The 15,294-nt window shown below is 42.7% G+C and overlaps 1 protein-coding gene across 1 annotated transcript in view; it reads left to right on the top strand.

The window, feature by feature from the left end:
• Window positions 1-10,154: 10,154 nt before the first annotated feature.
• The window catches only part of Birc2 (baculoviral IAP repeat containing 2), a 28,158-nt gene continuing 23,018 nt past the window's right edge, over window positions 10,155-15,294 (top strand). The window contains exons 1-3 of the mRNA XM_004661908.2: window positions 10,155-10,291; window positions 11,473-13,469; window positions 13,914-14,013. Coding sequence (XP_004661965.2) covers window positions 12,554-13,469; window positions 13,914-14,013 — 1,016 coding nt within the window. The 5' untranslated portion in view covers window positions 10,155-10,291; window positions 11,473-12,553. The remainder of the gene's footprint in view (window positions 10,292-11,472; window positions 13,470-13,913; window positions 14,014-15,294) is intronic.

The raw sequence follows: 15,294 nt of genomic DNA, 5'->3' as shown, positions 1-15,294 counted from the left end.
AAACATTTACACTAAAAATCTCAGACATGTTATTTTAATCAGATACAATAGAAGAAAAACATTTTAAAATTAATCTTTGTAGATTAAAAAAAAATCTGGCTTACAGTGCATCTTCACCCCAGAGGACAGTATATAGGCCCCTTTGCTGGCAAGCACCACTGCCACATCTCAGTCATGTGTGCACAGTGTGCCACAGGCCCTTCAGACTCATAGGGGCACAGTGAACACAGCTGCTGTGGGGTCCAGACGGTGTGGCTCGCACACATTCTCAAGGTTGGGGTGGGGGGTGGTATCTACACTCCTGTGCTACAGGCAGCATTGGCCAGACAAACTAACATTCTCCTGCTGTGTCATCTGCACAGAATCTGGCTCCTTTATCCCACCCCACATCTGCCTCTTAGGAAGGTAAGGCCAGAGCCCAGCACATGCACTCAACTAATTTCCTGAGGATACTTAATGATTTCCTTCCTTCCTTTTCTTTCTCTCTCTCTCTCTCTCTCTCTGTCTTTCTTGAGGTAGGGTCTTGCTCTAGCTCAGGCAGACCTGGAATTCACTATGTAAGTAGTCTCAGGCCGGCCTGGAACTCACAGCGATCCTCCTACCTCTGCTTCCTGAGTGCTGGGATTTGGGATTAAAGGCATGTGCCACCATGCCTGGCTTTTAATTATTTTTTTTTTAATTTTTATTAACATTTTCCAAGATTATAAAAAAATATCCCATGGTAATACCCTCCCTCCCACCCACACTTTCCCCTTTGAAATTCCATTCTCCATCATATTACCTCTCCATCTCAATCATTGTACTTACATCTATACAATACCAACCTATTAAGTACCTTCCTCCCTTCCTTTCTCTTCCCTTTATATCTCCTTTTTAACTTACTGGCCTCTGCTAGTATTTTCCTTCTCATGCAGAAGCCCATTCACTAATTTCTGCTCTGACCTTAATTACTTCTTTCTGTTTGGAGCTTTTTGGGTTGGATTCTTCTTGTTTTTCCAATGCCTTTAGGTGGATGGTTAGGTTATTGATTTGGGATCTATCTTTGCTATGAAGGTATTTAGTGCTATGAATTTCCCCCTAAGGACTGCCTTAATATGTCCCATAAGTTTTAATATGATGTGTTCTCATTGTCATGCAATTCTAGAAATTTTGAAATTTCATTTTTTATTTCATCCAGTACCCATTTATTGTTTAAAAGTGTGTTGTTTAGTTTCCAGGAACTGATGGAATCAGGATCCTGGTGCATCTTTTGTTCTTAATCTCTAAATCCAGCACTGTGATCTGATATCATGGAGGAAATTATGTTGATCTTAAATATATGGAGGCAGGCTTTATGGCCCAGCATATGATCTATTTTAGAGAAGGTTCCATGGGTTGCTGAGAAGAATATATAACCTGTGGATTTTGGGTAGAATGTTCTGTAGATGTCTGTTAGGTCTAATTGTTCTATAGTGTTGTTGAACTCTCTTACTTCCCTATTAATTTTCTGTTTGGATGATCTATCTATTGCTGATAATGGAGTATTGAAGTCCCCAACTATGATGGTGTTGGTGGTTATTTCTCTTTTATTGACAAGTAGGTTTTGTTTCATTAATTGTGGTACTCCTGTGTTTGGTGCATAAAGATTGATGATTGTGATATCCTCTTGTTGGATCATTCACTTGATAAGAAGTGGACTTCTTTGTCTTTTTTGATTACTTTTGGTTTGAAGCCAATTTTATCCAATATTAATATAACAATGCCTGCTTGTTTATTTCTGTTTGCTTTGAATGCCATTTTCCACCCTTTCATCCTGAGAAGGTGTCTGTCATTCATGGTGAGGTGGTTTCTTGTAGACAGCAGATTGAGGGGTATAATTTTCTGATCTACTCTGTTAGCTTATGTCTCTTGATGGGTGAATTAAGGCCATTAATGTTTAGGGTAACATCTATGAGGCTTGACTTAATCCCTGCCATATTGTGGCTTATGTGGTTTGGTGTTTTCTTGGACTTTGTAGTTTCTTGTGCCTTCTTTGAGTTTTGTTATCGTGATCTGCTTTTTGTGGGCATTTGAGGTTGGTTATTTGACTCTTTTGTGTGGAGAATTCCCTGAGGTTATTCTCTGTAGGTTTGGCTTTGTGTTCATATAGTTGTAAAGCTGAGTTTTATCATGGAAAGTTTTGCTTTCACCATCTATTAAGAGGGATACTTGTGCTGGGTAGAATAGTTTGGGTTGGAAGCCATAAGTTCTTAGACTTTGCAGTGTTCCATTCCAGGGCCTTCTGGCTTTCAGGGGTTCCATTGGAAAGTCTAAAGTAATTCTGATGGGGTTACCTTTATATGTAATGTGTTATTTCTCTCTAGCTGCTTTTAGGACTTTCTCTTTGGTATTGATGTTTAGAGTCTAATGGCAATATGTCTTGGAGAATTTCCCCTTTTATTCAGTGTGTTTGGAGTTCTGTTAGCTTCTTGTAACTTGATGGGACTTTCTTTTGAGAAGGCTGGAAAGTTTTTCTCCATAATTTTGTTGGTTAAGTTCTCTATGCCTTTGGTCTGAATTTCTTGCCCTTCTGGTTTTCCCATGATCTGAATGTTTGGGCATTTAAGAGTATCCCACAGTTCCCTCATGTTCTGTTCACAAAAACTTTTGAACTTATTGAACCTTTTGGACTCACTGTTTCCTGTGTTTTGTCTTCCAGTTCTTATTTTCTATCCTCCACATGGCTGACTCTTGGAGCTTCCACAGAATTATGGACTTGTTCAATTTGGATTGTATTTTCTATTGCTTTTTTTGTTTTGTTTTTTCCAGGTAGGGTTTCACTCTAGCCCCAGGCTGACCTGGAATTCACTATGGAGTCTCAGGCTGGCCTTGAACTCATGGCAATCCTCCTACCTCTGCCTCCGGAGTTCTGGGATTAAAGGCGTGTGCCACCACACCCAGCACTTTCTATTGCTTTTTTATGTATAGTTTCCAGCCCTCTAGTGAGTTCCCTTTTTACATTATTTTCTGGTTTTCTTAATGCTTCTTAAAATTCATCCTTGGATGTACTTATGTGTCCATTAAGCTTATCCATCTGATTATTGAGGTCTTTTCTTTTTCTGCTCTCCTTCAGATCATGTAACTATCTTTGGAACCCTTCCTGGTTCTTTTCTAAAAAGAAAAGGTCTAATCTAGTGAGGATAGCATTTATACAATTATTGGACCTCTCGATTTTTTGCAAGTTCTCCTAATTGTTTGGCCAGGGTTGCATAGCTTTTATCTTCATTTTGGGGTTCTGATCCTATTGTGTCTCCTATGTTTTGATTAGAGACATCCATTGTGGGACTCAGTGACATTGTTGGATTTACTTGCATTTGACTTTTCATGTTATTCCTTTTGTCCTGTGGTCTACCCATCACAGTGTAGGAATCGTATTTAATTTAGGAGGAAGCAGTAGTTTACCCTTGATGTATCCTCAGTGAACATTACCTTTTACATTTGCTTAAATTAGGCTTCTGATAGCAATGGGGCCTGTCCACTCAGAGGGAAGGAGCCCGGGCTCTGGTGGGGGCGAGAGAATGTGATGAAAGGGTTTGTTGGTTGGTGGTTCAGGGTATGGGACTGTGTGGTCAGGTGGCTCCAGGGGGCAGAGGATAAGGGGGATGGGAGGACAAAGCAGACTGGTGCTGCAGCAGGGTGATGGAGTGGGGCAGGATGGGATTACTGGTGGTTCTGTGATTCTGAGGGGTGAGCGGATAGAACAGTGGGGTCCATTGGGACCATGTAGCAGGAGCTCTATAGGACTTCTAGGTCTTGTGACAGGGCAGGGCTGGGATACGGGATTGCTGTGGGTCAGGTGACATGGGGGGATGGGTGGTGGCCCTATTGGTGGGAAGGAGGAAGGAGAGGTGAACAACAGCTTGTTGGCTTGGGTCCAAGTAGCCTGCAGGAAGAGCAGGAGGACATCGTCTGCACAAGGCAGGTGGCAAGTTGGATCGGGGTCACAGTTCCCTGATGGCAGGATAACAGGAGAAGGGAGGGAAGGGGAATGCTATTCTGCTGACCTGGGTCCAAGTAGTCTCCAGGAAGAGCAGGAGGACCAGGTCCGCGCATGGTGGGGCAGTGGGTGGCACTGTGGTCATATGTGGAAGTCCCCAATGGCAGGAAAACTGACAGAGGGAGGGAAGAAGAATGCTAGCCTGCTGATCTGGATCCACTTAGCCTGTGGGTATTACAGGAGGAACCCAGTGGCACGAATATGTGAGGGTGGCTGGGATGGCTGCTTGAGGGGACTGTGGGACTGGTGGGCTACCTGAGATCGTGGGAAATAGTAGATTCCCTACTTTTCTCCTCTGTGTTCTCCCACTGGAGGTCTAACTAGGATCTACTAACCCCTTAAAACCCCACTGACCTTGTTTTTCCTTCGCCGTGTGGTGAAGCATGGATAGGCAGACACCATCTTGACTGGAAGTGCTCTTCTTTTAGTTTTTCAAGGTAGGGCCTTGCTGTAGTCCATGCTGAGCTGGAATTCACTACATCCCAACATCTTTTAATATATATATATATTTGCAAGCAGGGAGAGACAAAAAAAATAGACAAAGAAAATGGGCACAGCAGGGCCTCCAACCACTGCAACTGAACTCCAGATCCATATGCCACTTTGTGCATCTGGCTTTGCATGGACACTGGGGAACCTGGGTCATTAGGCTTTGCAGGTAAGTGCCTTAACTGCTGAGCCCTCTCTCCAGCACTCTTCTTTACTCTCTCTTAATCATCTCTTGTCTCCTATGTGAGTAGGATCATGCTCTCCTTTTTTGATTCCCACCTCCTCCCCCCTCATGTACATGTGTGCGCATGCATGCACACGCATGTGTGCATGCATCATCTCCAGAAATTTCCTCCCTGGAGTTGTAAGGAGAAATTTTCTCCATCCACCCTCCCCTTTCCCAGGCCAGGAAGAGGGAGAAATTCTTTTGGCTTGGGCTTCCCTGGCAGCCTTCCCTCTGGATCCTAACTCTCCATTTTTATTTTTTTTAAAGTGTTTTGTAAAGAGAGAGAAAGAGACAGACAGACAGATAGATATTGAGATTGGGTGTGGCCAGGGCCTCCAGCTACTGCAAAGGAACTCCACATGCATGCTCCACTTTGTGCATCTGTCCATCTGGCTTATGTGGGTCCTGGGGAATCAAACCAGCATCTTTTGGCTTTGCAGGCAAACACCTTAACTGCTAAATCATCCCTCCAGCCCCTAACTGTCCTTTAAAAAAAGCCAAAAAACCCTATGATTCATAATTTACCCTTCTTTAGACCTGCATTTTAAATTCTTTGCAAATTTGGACAAGGTCTCAAATGCTTGGGTCCACAGGCCTGGGATCTTCTGCAACTTTATGGGATCTAATGCCGCCTGGACCCAAAGTCTTTTTTTTTTTTTTAAAGCTTTTAATTAATTATTTTTAATTTTTATTAACATTTTCCATGATTATGAAAAAATATCCCATGGTATTTCCCTCCCTCCCTCCCCGACACTTTCCCCTTTGAAATTCCATTCTCCATCATATTACCTCCCCATCTCAATCATTCTACTTACATATATACAATATCAACCTATTAAGTACCTTCCTCCCTTCCTTTCTCTTCCCTTTATGTCTCCTTTTTAACTTACTGGCCTCTGCTACTAAGTATTTTCCTTCTCACACAGAAGCCCAATCATCTGTAGCTAGGATCCACATATGAGAGAGAACATGTGGCACTTGGCTTTCTGGGCCTGGGTTACCTCACTTAGTATAATCCTTTCCAGGTCCATCCATTTTTCTGCAAATTTCATAACTTTATTTTTCTTTACCACTGAGTAGAACTCCATTGTATAAATGTGCCACATCTTCATTATCCACTCATTAGTTGAGGGACATCAAGGCTGGTTCCATTTCCCAGCTATTATAAATTGAGTGGCAATAAACATGGTTGAGCACATACTTCTAAGGAAATGAGATATATCCTTCAGATATATGCCTAGGAGTGCTATAGCTGGGTCATATGGTAGATCAATCTTTAGCTGTTTTAGGACCCTCCACACTGATTTACACAATGGCTGGACCAGATTGCATTCCCACCAGCAGTGTAGAAGGGTTCCTCTTTTTCCACATCCCCGCCAACATTTATGATCATTTGTTTTCATGATGGTGGCCAATCTGACAAGAGTGAGATGGAATCTCAATGTAGTTTTAATCTGCATTTCCCTGATGACTAGTGACATAGAACATTTTCTTAGATGCTTATATGCCATTCATATTTCTTCCTTTGAGAATGCTCTATTTAGCTCCATAGCCCATTTTTTTTGATTGCTTGTTTGATTCCTTATTATTTAACTTTTTGAGTTCTTTGTATATCCTAGATATTAATCCTCTATCAGATATATAGCTGGTGAAGATTTTTTCCCATTCTCTAGGTTGCCTCTTTGCTTTTTCCACTGTGTCCTTTGCAGTTGGACCCAAAATCTTTTTTTTTGTTTGTTTTTTATTTTTATTTTATTTTTTTATTAGCATTTTCCATGATTATAAAAAAAAAATCCCATGTTAATCCCCCCCCACACTTTCTCCTTTGAAATTCCATCAAAATCTTATATGAAGAGGACGACAGCAAGAGCCCATATTCTTCTTCCACCTTCTTTTGATAGGGTCACTTTTGTTTTCTTTAGCGAGTGTAAGACTAGCTGGCCCATGAGCTTCCAGTTTCCTGGACCTGCCTCCCATAGTCACAGGTATCTTGGGATCACAGTTGCATGGGCCACTTTGTGTTCAGCTTTACATAGCTGCTCAAGAGGATGCAAACAGGATTGGTAGGCTTACCAGCAAGCACCTTTAGCTGTGGAGTCATCTGGCTTACGTGTCCCTTTTCAGAGTTTTCCCTAACAGGAATTTTAAAAAGTAGTTTACGGCTGGAGAGATGGCTTCGTGTTTAAGGTAGGTACTTACCTGTGAAGCCAAAGAACCCAGGTTCAATTCCCCAGAACACACATAAGCCAGATGCACAAGGTGATGCATGCATCTGGAGTTTCTTTGCAGGGTCAGAGGCCCTGGCATGTTCATTCTCTGTTGCTCTCTCTTTCTGCTTCTTTCTCTCTCTCAAATAAATAAAATAAAATATAAAAAAAAATTTCTACTTAAAAAAAGTAGTTTAAGCTTAACAATCTAATTTTATTGTCTACAATAACCACTTGGCATTTCTTACTGATTATATATTTTTCTTACCAATGTAAAAATAACTGTCATAAATCAAATTTCTACATACATATATAACCCCATATAGCTCTACATACATATATATGGGGGCTTTTCCTTTAACTGTTCTTCCTTTTTTTTTTTTTAACTAAGGCAGGGTCTCATCTTAGCCTAGGATGACCTGGAATTCACTCTGTAGTCTTACGTTGGCCTCGAATTCAAAGGTGTGCACCATCATTCCTGCTACTGCCCTTCTTTGTACATATAATACAAACTGTCTCCATTATTATGGCTTATTATGTAACCTATGTTATAGAATAAGTTTTCTCAACCTTATTTCTTTTCTTCTGAATCATCTTGAATCCTGTTTTTTTCTACAAAAATAAGATAGGACCTCAGCAGATATAGTCTATTTCAAAATTACTAACTAGTCTACAATGAACACTATGACAAAAAAATCAATGGGATAAATGAGCACCTGAATCAATATCACTGTTCTAGGTTATATTAGATTAAAAGTAACAAAATGGGGCTAGAGAGATGTGTTGGGCCTTGAGAGGCCTGGAGGTGAAGCCTACTGGAACTTCCTGAGCCTGGCTAAAGTTTGGTGAACTGTCTCCACCCAGCTATGACTCAACAGGGAGCCAAATGGCCTCTGTCCTACCACTTCCGCACAAGAAGTTAAGAGTCCCCGCTCCTGCACACTTAAAACCAATCATCTCAGAGGTCCCGGTATGCTATTGGCCCTTACATCTCACCCCACCCTGAAGTCTCCGCCTTCCTTCTCAACATTATATAAACACCCGCCTGTAACAATAAAGTGAGTTCCTGCTTCGAAAAGACTCCCCACTCAGTGTGGTTTTTCTCTGGTGGCCAGGAGAGGCTCATCATCCCCTCAACCCCTAGGGAGGAACCAGCAGGCCTGGTCCTTCCCTGGGCACTACCTGGCCCCACCCTTGGAGCCCAGCAGAGATGGCTTAGCAGTTAAAGTGTTTGCCTGCAAAACCAGAGGACCAAGGTTCAATTCTCCAGGACCCATGTAAGCCAGATGCACAAGGTGGCACATGTATCAGGAGTTTGTTTGCACCACTGAAGGCTCTAGCCATTCCCATATTTTCTCTCTCTCTTTTCTCTGTCAAGTAATAAATAAAAAAAAATTTTAAATGAAAAAGTAATGTTACTGTTTTAAGGTGGGTGTTACTTTTGAGGGGGCATTAAGACTTTTTTGTTTTTGAAGTGCAATGTTTTCCCTGATTATTTTAGTTTTTTGTTTCTCTCTCTCTCTGTGTGTGTGTGTGTGTGTGTGTGTGTGCACGGTGTGAACACTGGATGTTCCATTTCATTGCTCTTCTGCCTGGACATTGTTCTGAGCCAGAGCCTACTGATTTTGGAGCTTTCTGGGCTCTCAGATTCTCAGGTATCTGCTCCCTGCAGGACTGAGTTAACAGGTATGTAGGTCCACACTCAGCTGTTTATGGGGGATCTGGAGATTTGAACTGTGGTGGTCTCAGGTACCATCAAGCTCTCATACTTGCATTCGAAGCACACTTAGCTGCTGAGTCATTTCCCCAGCTCACTATCTCACTGTTTGGGTCTGGACGAGAACTGAAGAGACTTCATCTTGAATTTGGAATGAACCAAATTCTTGCTATGGGGTTTTGCTATGACCCCATAAACATTAGTAGTGTTTTCTATAACTTTCAAGAACTAATGACTTGAACTAAATACTGTGCTACTACACAAGACCCATGTGCATTTTTGGAAGCTCTTGGTCATCGGGAGTCCTGACATTTCTTCTCTCTGGATCACAAACTTACAAATGCTCTCTTTTAACTGTCAGCATCTGAACAGAAGACCGGCTGTTGTGTGACTGGCAGACAGAAAATGATGGAGAAATGGTTCAGGATCCTGGAATTCCCCTGGCTGCCCAATAAAGTGACTTGTTATTTTTTACATTTTTGAAAAGTTTGCCTCCTGGAGCTTCCCTGAGAGCAGAAATATCTGACTTCATTGACAAAGACTGTATTGCAGAAGGTAAATTAAAATGTTGAAACCCTATGTAGTAGTCACATCTCCAATCTCAGCAGGCTGGAGGCTGAGGTAGGAAGATCTGGAGTTTAAGGCCACTCTTGGTCATAGGGAGACCCTGTCCTCAACAAAACAAAACAAACACTATCGCCTCCTCAGTGCGGTTGAAAAAGCCATAGCACAAATGCTGTTATTACTCTATGCTGATAGCCCTCCTACAAAAGGGGGAAGACAAAGGTCATGAATAGTGGCGTTTTTGTATTTCTGAGACAGAGCCTCATGCAACCCAACCTGGCCTTGAACGCCTAACCCTTTGTCTCTGCCAGCTGAGTTTTAGAATTACAGTAGGTGTGCATCCGCCTTCTGGATTTGAAAAGCCTACTTATTTAAAGCCTGGGCTGGAGAATAGTATAGCAGTTAATGCACTTACCTGCAAAGCCTAAAGATCCAAGTTCGATTCCCCAGTGCCCACGTAAGGCAGCTGCACAAGGTGGCACAAGTACCTGGAGTTCCTTTGTAGTGGCTAGAAGCCCTGGTGCGCCCACTTTGTCTCAAAAACAAAACAAAACTCGAATATCCCGAAGTTGGTTCAGCTGTCAGTGATTAGCTCTTACAATAGATACATCTTTCCTCAATGCCTGTCTCCAGAACTTTAAGTGGGCTTGAGGCCCACCACCTTGGAGAAGAGCCTGGCCACAGCCCCAAAAGCAATGGGCACATGGTTATTATGTGTCCTCAAGGGGGTGCTCGGACCACAAGGGGGACATATTAAAGGTGCAAAGCCCTAAACACCTCAACGCGACCAGTCCACGCATCTGAGTGTTCGCCAGCGCAGCGGATGCCCTCCCTCAGCCCATGGACAGTGAGGCCCGGATGTTCGGGCTCTTTACCAAACGCGCATGCGCACGATACAGGCTCTCCGCCAGGGGGCCCCGCGGCCGGACGGGCTGACGTCACCGTGCGTCGGCAACGGTCCCCTCGGGCTGGGGCCTTTCGGGAACACAACGGCGGGGCCGGCGGGCCTGAGCTCGGTCGCATCAGGGTCAGGCGCCGCGGCGGCCGGCGTCTGAGGAGGCTCCGGCTCCGCGGTGAGTGCCGCGCCTTCCTCCGGGCGAGTCGGGGCTGGCGGGACGGGGCCGCTTCCGGAAGTCTGCGGGGCCGTGGCCGGGCGTCGCCGTGGGCCGCCGTGGGCCCACCGTGGCTTCGGCTCGGGCCGGAAGCCGACTTGAGGACTGGGCTGTCGGAGAGGTGCTCTTTGGAGCCCGTCCACCTTCCCATCCCGGTTTGACGACGTGTTTCTTTCTGTTCTTCCGTTTGTTTTGAGACGCGCGTTGGCTGCGACACAAGCGGCGTCCCCGCCGCCCGCCCGGTGCCGTCCTGCGCAGTGTGGCGGCGCCGCTCCGCACAGCGAACCTGCGCCCCGCCCGCTCGCGGGCGTGCCCGCGCCCGCGCCCGCGCGAAATAACGGCGGAAAATGGATGGGTGATCCCGTCGTTCATCGAACTACTGTTCTGCTTTCCACTCCCCCCATGGCCCAGCTAGCTTGCCTAAAAGGAGAAAAATCTAGCATGAGATAATTAAATGAAGTAATGAAGGCACTCGTTTTTGTATTTTGAGATGTCCTATGTGTTGCTTTGGAGCTGTTAGGGAATGGAAGTCTTCAGGAGTTTGCATTCATGGGCTCTTGCCGATGCCTTTTTAATTCCACTAGCTGAGAGACTGGACTTTATTTGTCGTTATTTGTCCTGGCTAGTTGCGAACTTGCTATGTAGTTGAAGATGACCTTGAGCAACTCCTGACCCGTTTGCCTTCTAAGTGTTGGGATTATAAAATACCTCCCCTCCCCCACTTTCCTTTTGTCTCCACCAAAGCACCAAGTCAAAGATCTTTAAATCAGCTGAGCATGGTAGCTCACACCAGCAATCCAGGCACTTGCTGGGAAGATCACTAAAATTCAAGGCCAACCTGGGCTACAGAGTGAGACCTTGTCTCGAAAACCAAAACAAACAAGTGGGAGTCAACCGAGAACAAAATGTTTTCTGTGTGGAATTATCTGTGTGTCTTTAAAGTTGCACATTTTAAAAGTGTGTATAGTTTGTGCTCTAGGAAAGATATTGCACATTTTGTATTTTAATCTAGAGGTTTTTCAAAAAATGGCAGAGTAGAAGTCATTTTCTAGACTTTACTGAAAGAGGGCATACGTTGTATTTGCTGGATACAATTTTGCTGGTACAGTTTTCAAAAATAACTGTTTTTCTTTCCTTTTCAGGTCTACAGCCCTGAAGACTTTTCCTTACCATATTTTTCTCCTGCAGAAATTAAACCCCATATGAAAATTCTAAAACTATAAAAGAATACAGTTTGAAATCTATGGAGTATATTTTCGTGTATGAATAATTATATTTAGAAACATTTTTTTCAGAAAGGCTAGGCAATTGCTGGTACATTTGAGTGACAGTTTTTCTGTTGCCAATACAGTATTTTGTTAGACATTTGTGATAAAAGAGAGATAGGTATTTTGATAAATTGCTCTAGTTGTAATACACTGATGTTACTAACTGGTCCTTTAATGAAGAGTAGGTTTTTTTTTTTTTAATGCATTGTAAAAAGTCTTGTACTGGAAGGATTTATGATTAACTAGTTAAGTTTATGGAGAAAAGACCGTCATTTGACCAAATATTAGAGTGATATGGACAGATAGGAAGAATTATAGTGAAACTGCAGGAAGGAGAAACAAGCGTATACTATTCAACAAAGGTAGATGAGGAATAGTTTGAGCTTTAAGTTAAGTTCATTCCCATATTCTATAATAGGCATTTTGATAAGCTTGGTGTTAATTTTCCCAAAAGTTGTTAAGCAAATATCACCTACCTAAGTAAACATTGTGTGAGGCTAAATAATATGTGAGGTTAACTTATGTACATACATATAATGCTTTATATGAAGACTTTAGTTACTTTTACTTGATAGAATAAAATGAGTATTTTGTATGCTATATTAAAGCCCTTATAAGGGAAAAAAAAAAACCTTACATATAACTTTTATGTGTAAACCACAATTGGAATTATCTCCAGACTTTATAGTTTATATTCAAAAGCAAGTGTGTTAACTTTTACAGACCTTTAGGTTAGTTACATTAAATTATGAGTAAATAGTTCATAAGTTACCTTAAAAACTTAGTCTAATTCCAAAGATCACTAAGTGGAGGCTTAGTTTAGGAATGATAGTCATCCTATACACATAGACTCAGTAAAGAAGGTATAGTGAATTCTATCTTAAGTAGGAGCCTGTCATTTGAAGCTTGTGGTGAAGATACAATTTAGTGTGAAGAGATGAGAAATTTTATATGAATGTTTAGGCAGTCAAAGTATTACTGTCTGTTCATGCACAAAATTACCTCCCAAAGAGTTGCTCAAGGTACAGAAAACAGTACAATGGAAGATAGCACAGTGTTATCCAGCTGGACAAGTGACAGCAAAGAAAAAATGAAGTACGACTTTTCATGTGAACTCTACAGAATGTCTACATACTCAGCCTTCCCTATTGGTGTTCCTGTCTCAGAAAGAAGCCTTGCTCGAGCTGGTTTTTATTACACTGGTGTGAATGATAAAGTCAAGTGCTTCTGTTGTGGCCTGATGCTGGACAACTGGAAACAAGGAGACAGTCCCATTGAAAAACACAAACAGCTCTATCCTAGCTGCAGCTTTATTCAGAATCTGGTTTCAGCTAGTATGCAACCCACTTCTAAGAATTCCTCTCCAGAGCGAAACAGCTTTGCAAATTCATTGTCTCCTACTTTGGAACACGGTGGCTCATTCAGTGCTCCTTACTCCAACCTTCTGTCAAACCCTCTTCATTCTAGAGCTGTCGAAGACTTCTCTCCAGCGAGGATTAATCCCTACAGCTATGCAATGAGTACTGAAGAAGCTAGATTTCTTACTTACAAAAATTGGCCATTAAGCTTTCTGTCACCATTAAATATGGCAAGAGCTGGCTTTTATTATGTAGGACCTGGAGATAGGGTAGCCTGTTTTGCCTGTGGTGGGAAGCTCAGTAACTGGGAACCAAAGGATGATGCTATGTCAGAACACCAGAGACACTTTCCTAACTGTCCATTTCTGGAAAATTCTTTAGAAACTATGAGGTTTAGTATTTCAAATCTCAGCATGCAAACACATGCAGCTCGCATGAGAACATTTATGTACTGGCCGTCCAGTGTTCCAGTTCAGCCTGAGCAGCTAGCAAGTGCTGGTTTTTATTATGTGGGTAAGAATCTAATAGCTACATAGTTTAGTTTTTTTTTTTTTTTTCTTCTTCGAGGTAGGGTTTCACTCTGGCTCAGGCTGACCTGGAATTCACTATGTAGTCTCAGGGTGGCCTCGAAGTCATGGCGATCCTCCTACCTCTACCTCCCGAGTGCTGGGATTTAAAGGCGTGTGCCACCACACCCAGCAAGTTTAGTTTTTAATTATGTGTGTATGTGTGCCCATGTGCACGTGGGCATGTGTGCCCTTCCCCCAACACATTCACACCATAGGTTAGCTTTATGTGGGTGGATGGGGAGTGAACTGTGGCTGGCAGGCTTTGCAAGCCAGCACCTGTAACCACTGACCTATATCCCCAGTCCCATAATAGCTATATGTTTTATCCAGTTGGTTTTATGTATCAGAACAAACACATAGTGAGGTTTTGGTTTGTTTTCTTGTTTAGATCGCAATGATGATGTCAAATGCTTTTGTTGTGATGGTGGCTTGAGGTGTTGGGAGTCCGGAGATAACCCATGGGTAGAACATGCAAAGTGGTTCCCAAGGTAATTGGCTTTTAAAAATTTTAAATAATTACTATTTTTTGTGGTGCAGAGGATTGAACCCAGGATCTCATCTACAGGTAAGCACTGTCACTGAGCTGCACCTCCAGTGTCTTAGTTTTTATTGTTGCTTAAAAAGAATTTAGAGGTACTGTTCTTAGTGGAATAGAATTAGAAATTCTATCTTTGTGAGCTTGAACCTCATTTGTAAAATGAGGCTGTGTTAGATTCTTTAATTTATTTTGATAAATGAATAAAATTTGCCATTTTAACCTGTTTTTTTTTTTTTTTGGTTTTTTGAGGTAGCGTCTCACTCTAGCCCAGGCTGACCTGGAATTCACTCTGTATTCTCAGGGTGGCCTCAAACTCATGTGATCCTCCTACCACTGCCTCCTGAGTGCTGGGATTTAAGGCATGTGCCACCACACCTGGCCATTTTAACCATTTTAAAAAATTCATCTATTTGCAAACAGGGTGGGGAAGGAGTGAGAGAGATAATGGGCATGCCAGTATGGATGGACCAGGGTCTCTTGCCCCATCAAACTCCAGGTACATAAATCAGTTTATGCATCTCGTGTTAACTGGGGCACTGCATAATTGAACCTGGACCAGTAGGCTTTGCAAGCAAGTGCCTTTAACCACTGAACCATCTCAAATCTATTATTGATTTTTAGACAGGGTCTCACTCTGGTGCAGGCTGACCTGGAGATCAGGCAGGCCTTAAACTCTGCTATCCTCTTACCTCTACTTCCCAAGTGCTGGGATTAAAGGCATGGGTCACTATATCCAGCTATGATGAATTAAGAAAAAAATTATTTTGCCAGGCATGGTGGTGCATGCCTTTAATCTCAACACTTGGGAGGAAGAGTTAGGAGGATCACTGTGAGTTCAAGGCCACCTTGGGACTACATAGTGAATTCCAGGTCAGCCTGACCTAGAGTGAGACCCTGCTTCGGGAAAAAAAAAAAATAAATTAAAAAAAATATATATATACACACACACACACACACACACACATATATATATATATTTGAGATAGAGAAATAGGCAGATGGAGAAAGAATGGGTGTGCCAGGGCCTCCAGCTGCTGTAAATGAACTCCAGATGTGTACACCACCTTGTGCATCGGGCTTATGTGGGTCCTGGGGAATCAAACTTGGGCCCTTAGGCATTACAGGCTAGTGTCTTAACCACTAAGCAATCTCCCTAGCCCTGTGATGAATTTTTAATCTCAAGTAAGTGACAAATCAGAGTGGATAATTGTTACCAGTGTATTTTACCACA

Source organism: Jaculus jaculus, chromosome 3 (genome assembly GCF_020740685.1).
Source record: "Jaculus jaculus isolate mJacJac1 chromosome 3, mJacJac1.mat.Y.cur, whole genome shotgun sequence".
Taxonomy (NCBI): domain Eukaryota; kingdom Metazoa; phylum Chordata; class Mammalia; order Rodentia; family Dipodidae; genus Jaculus; species Jaculus jaculus.
Note: the sequence above shows the minus strand (reverse complement) of the source record. Positions and strands in the feature narration are given on the sequence as shown.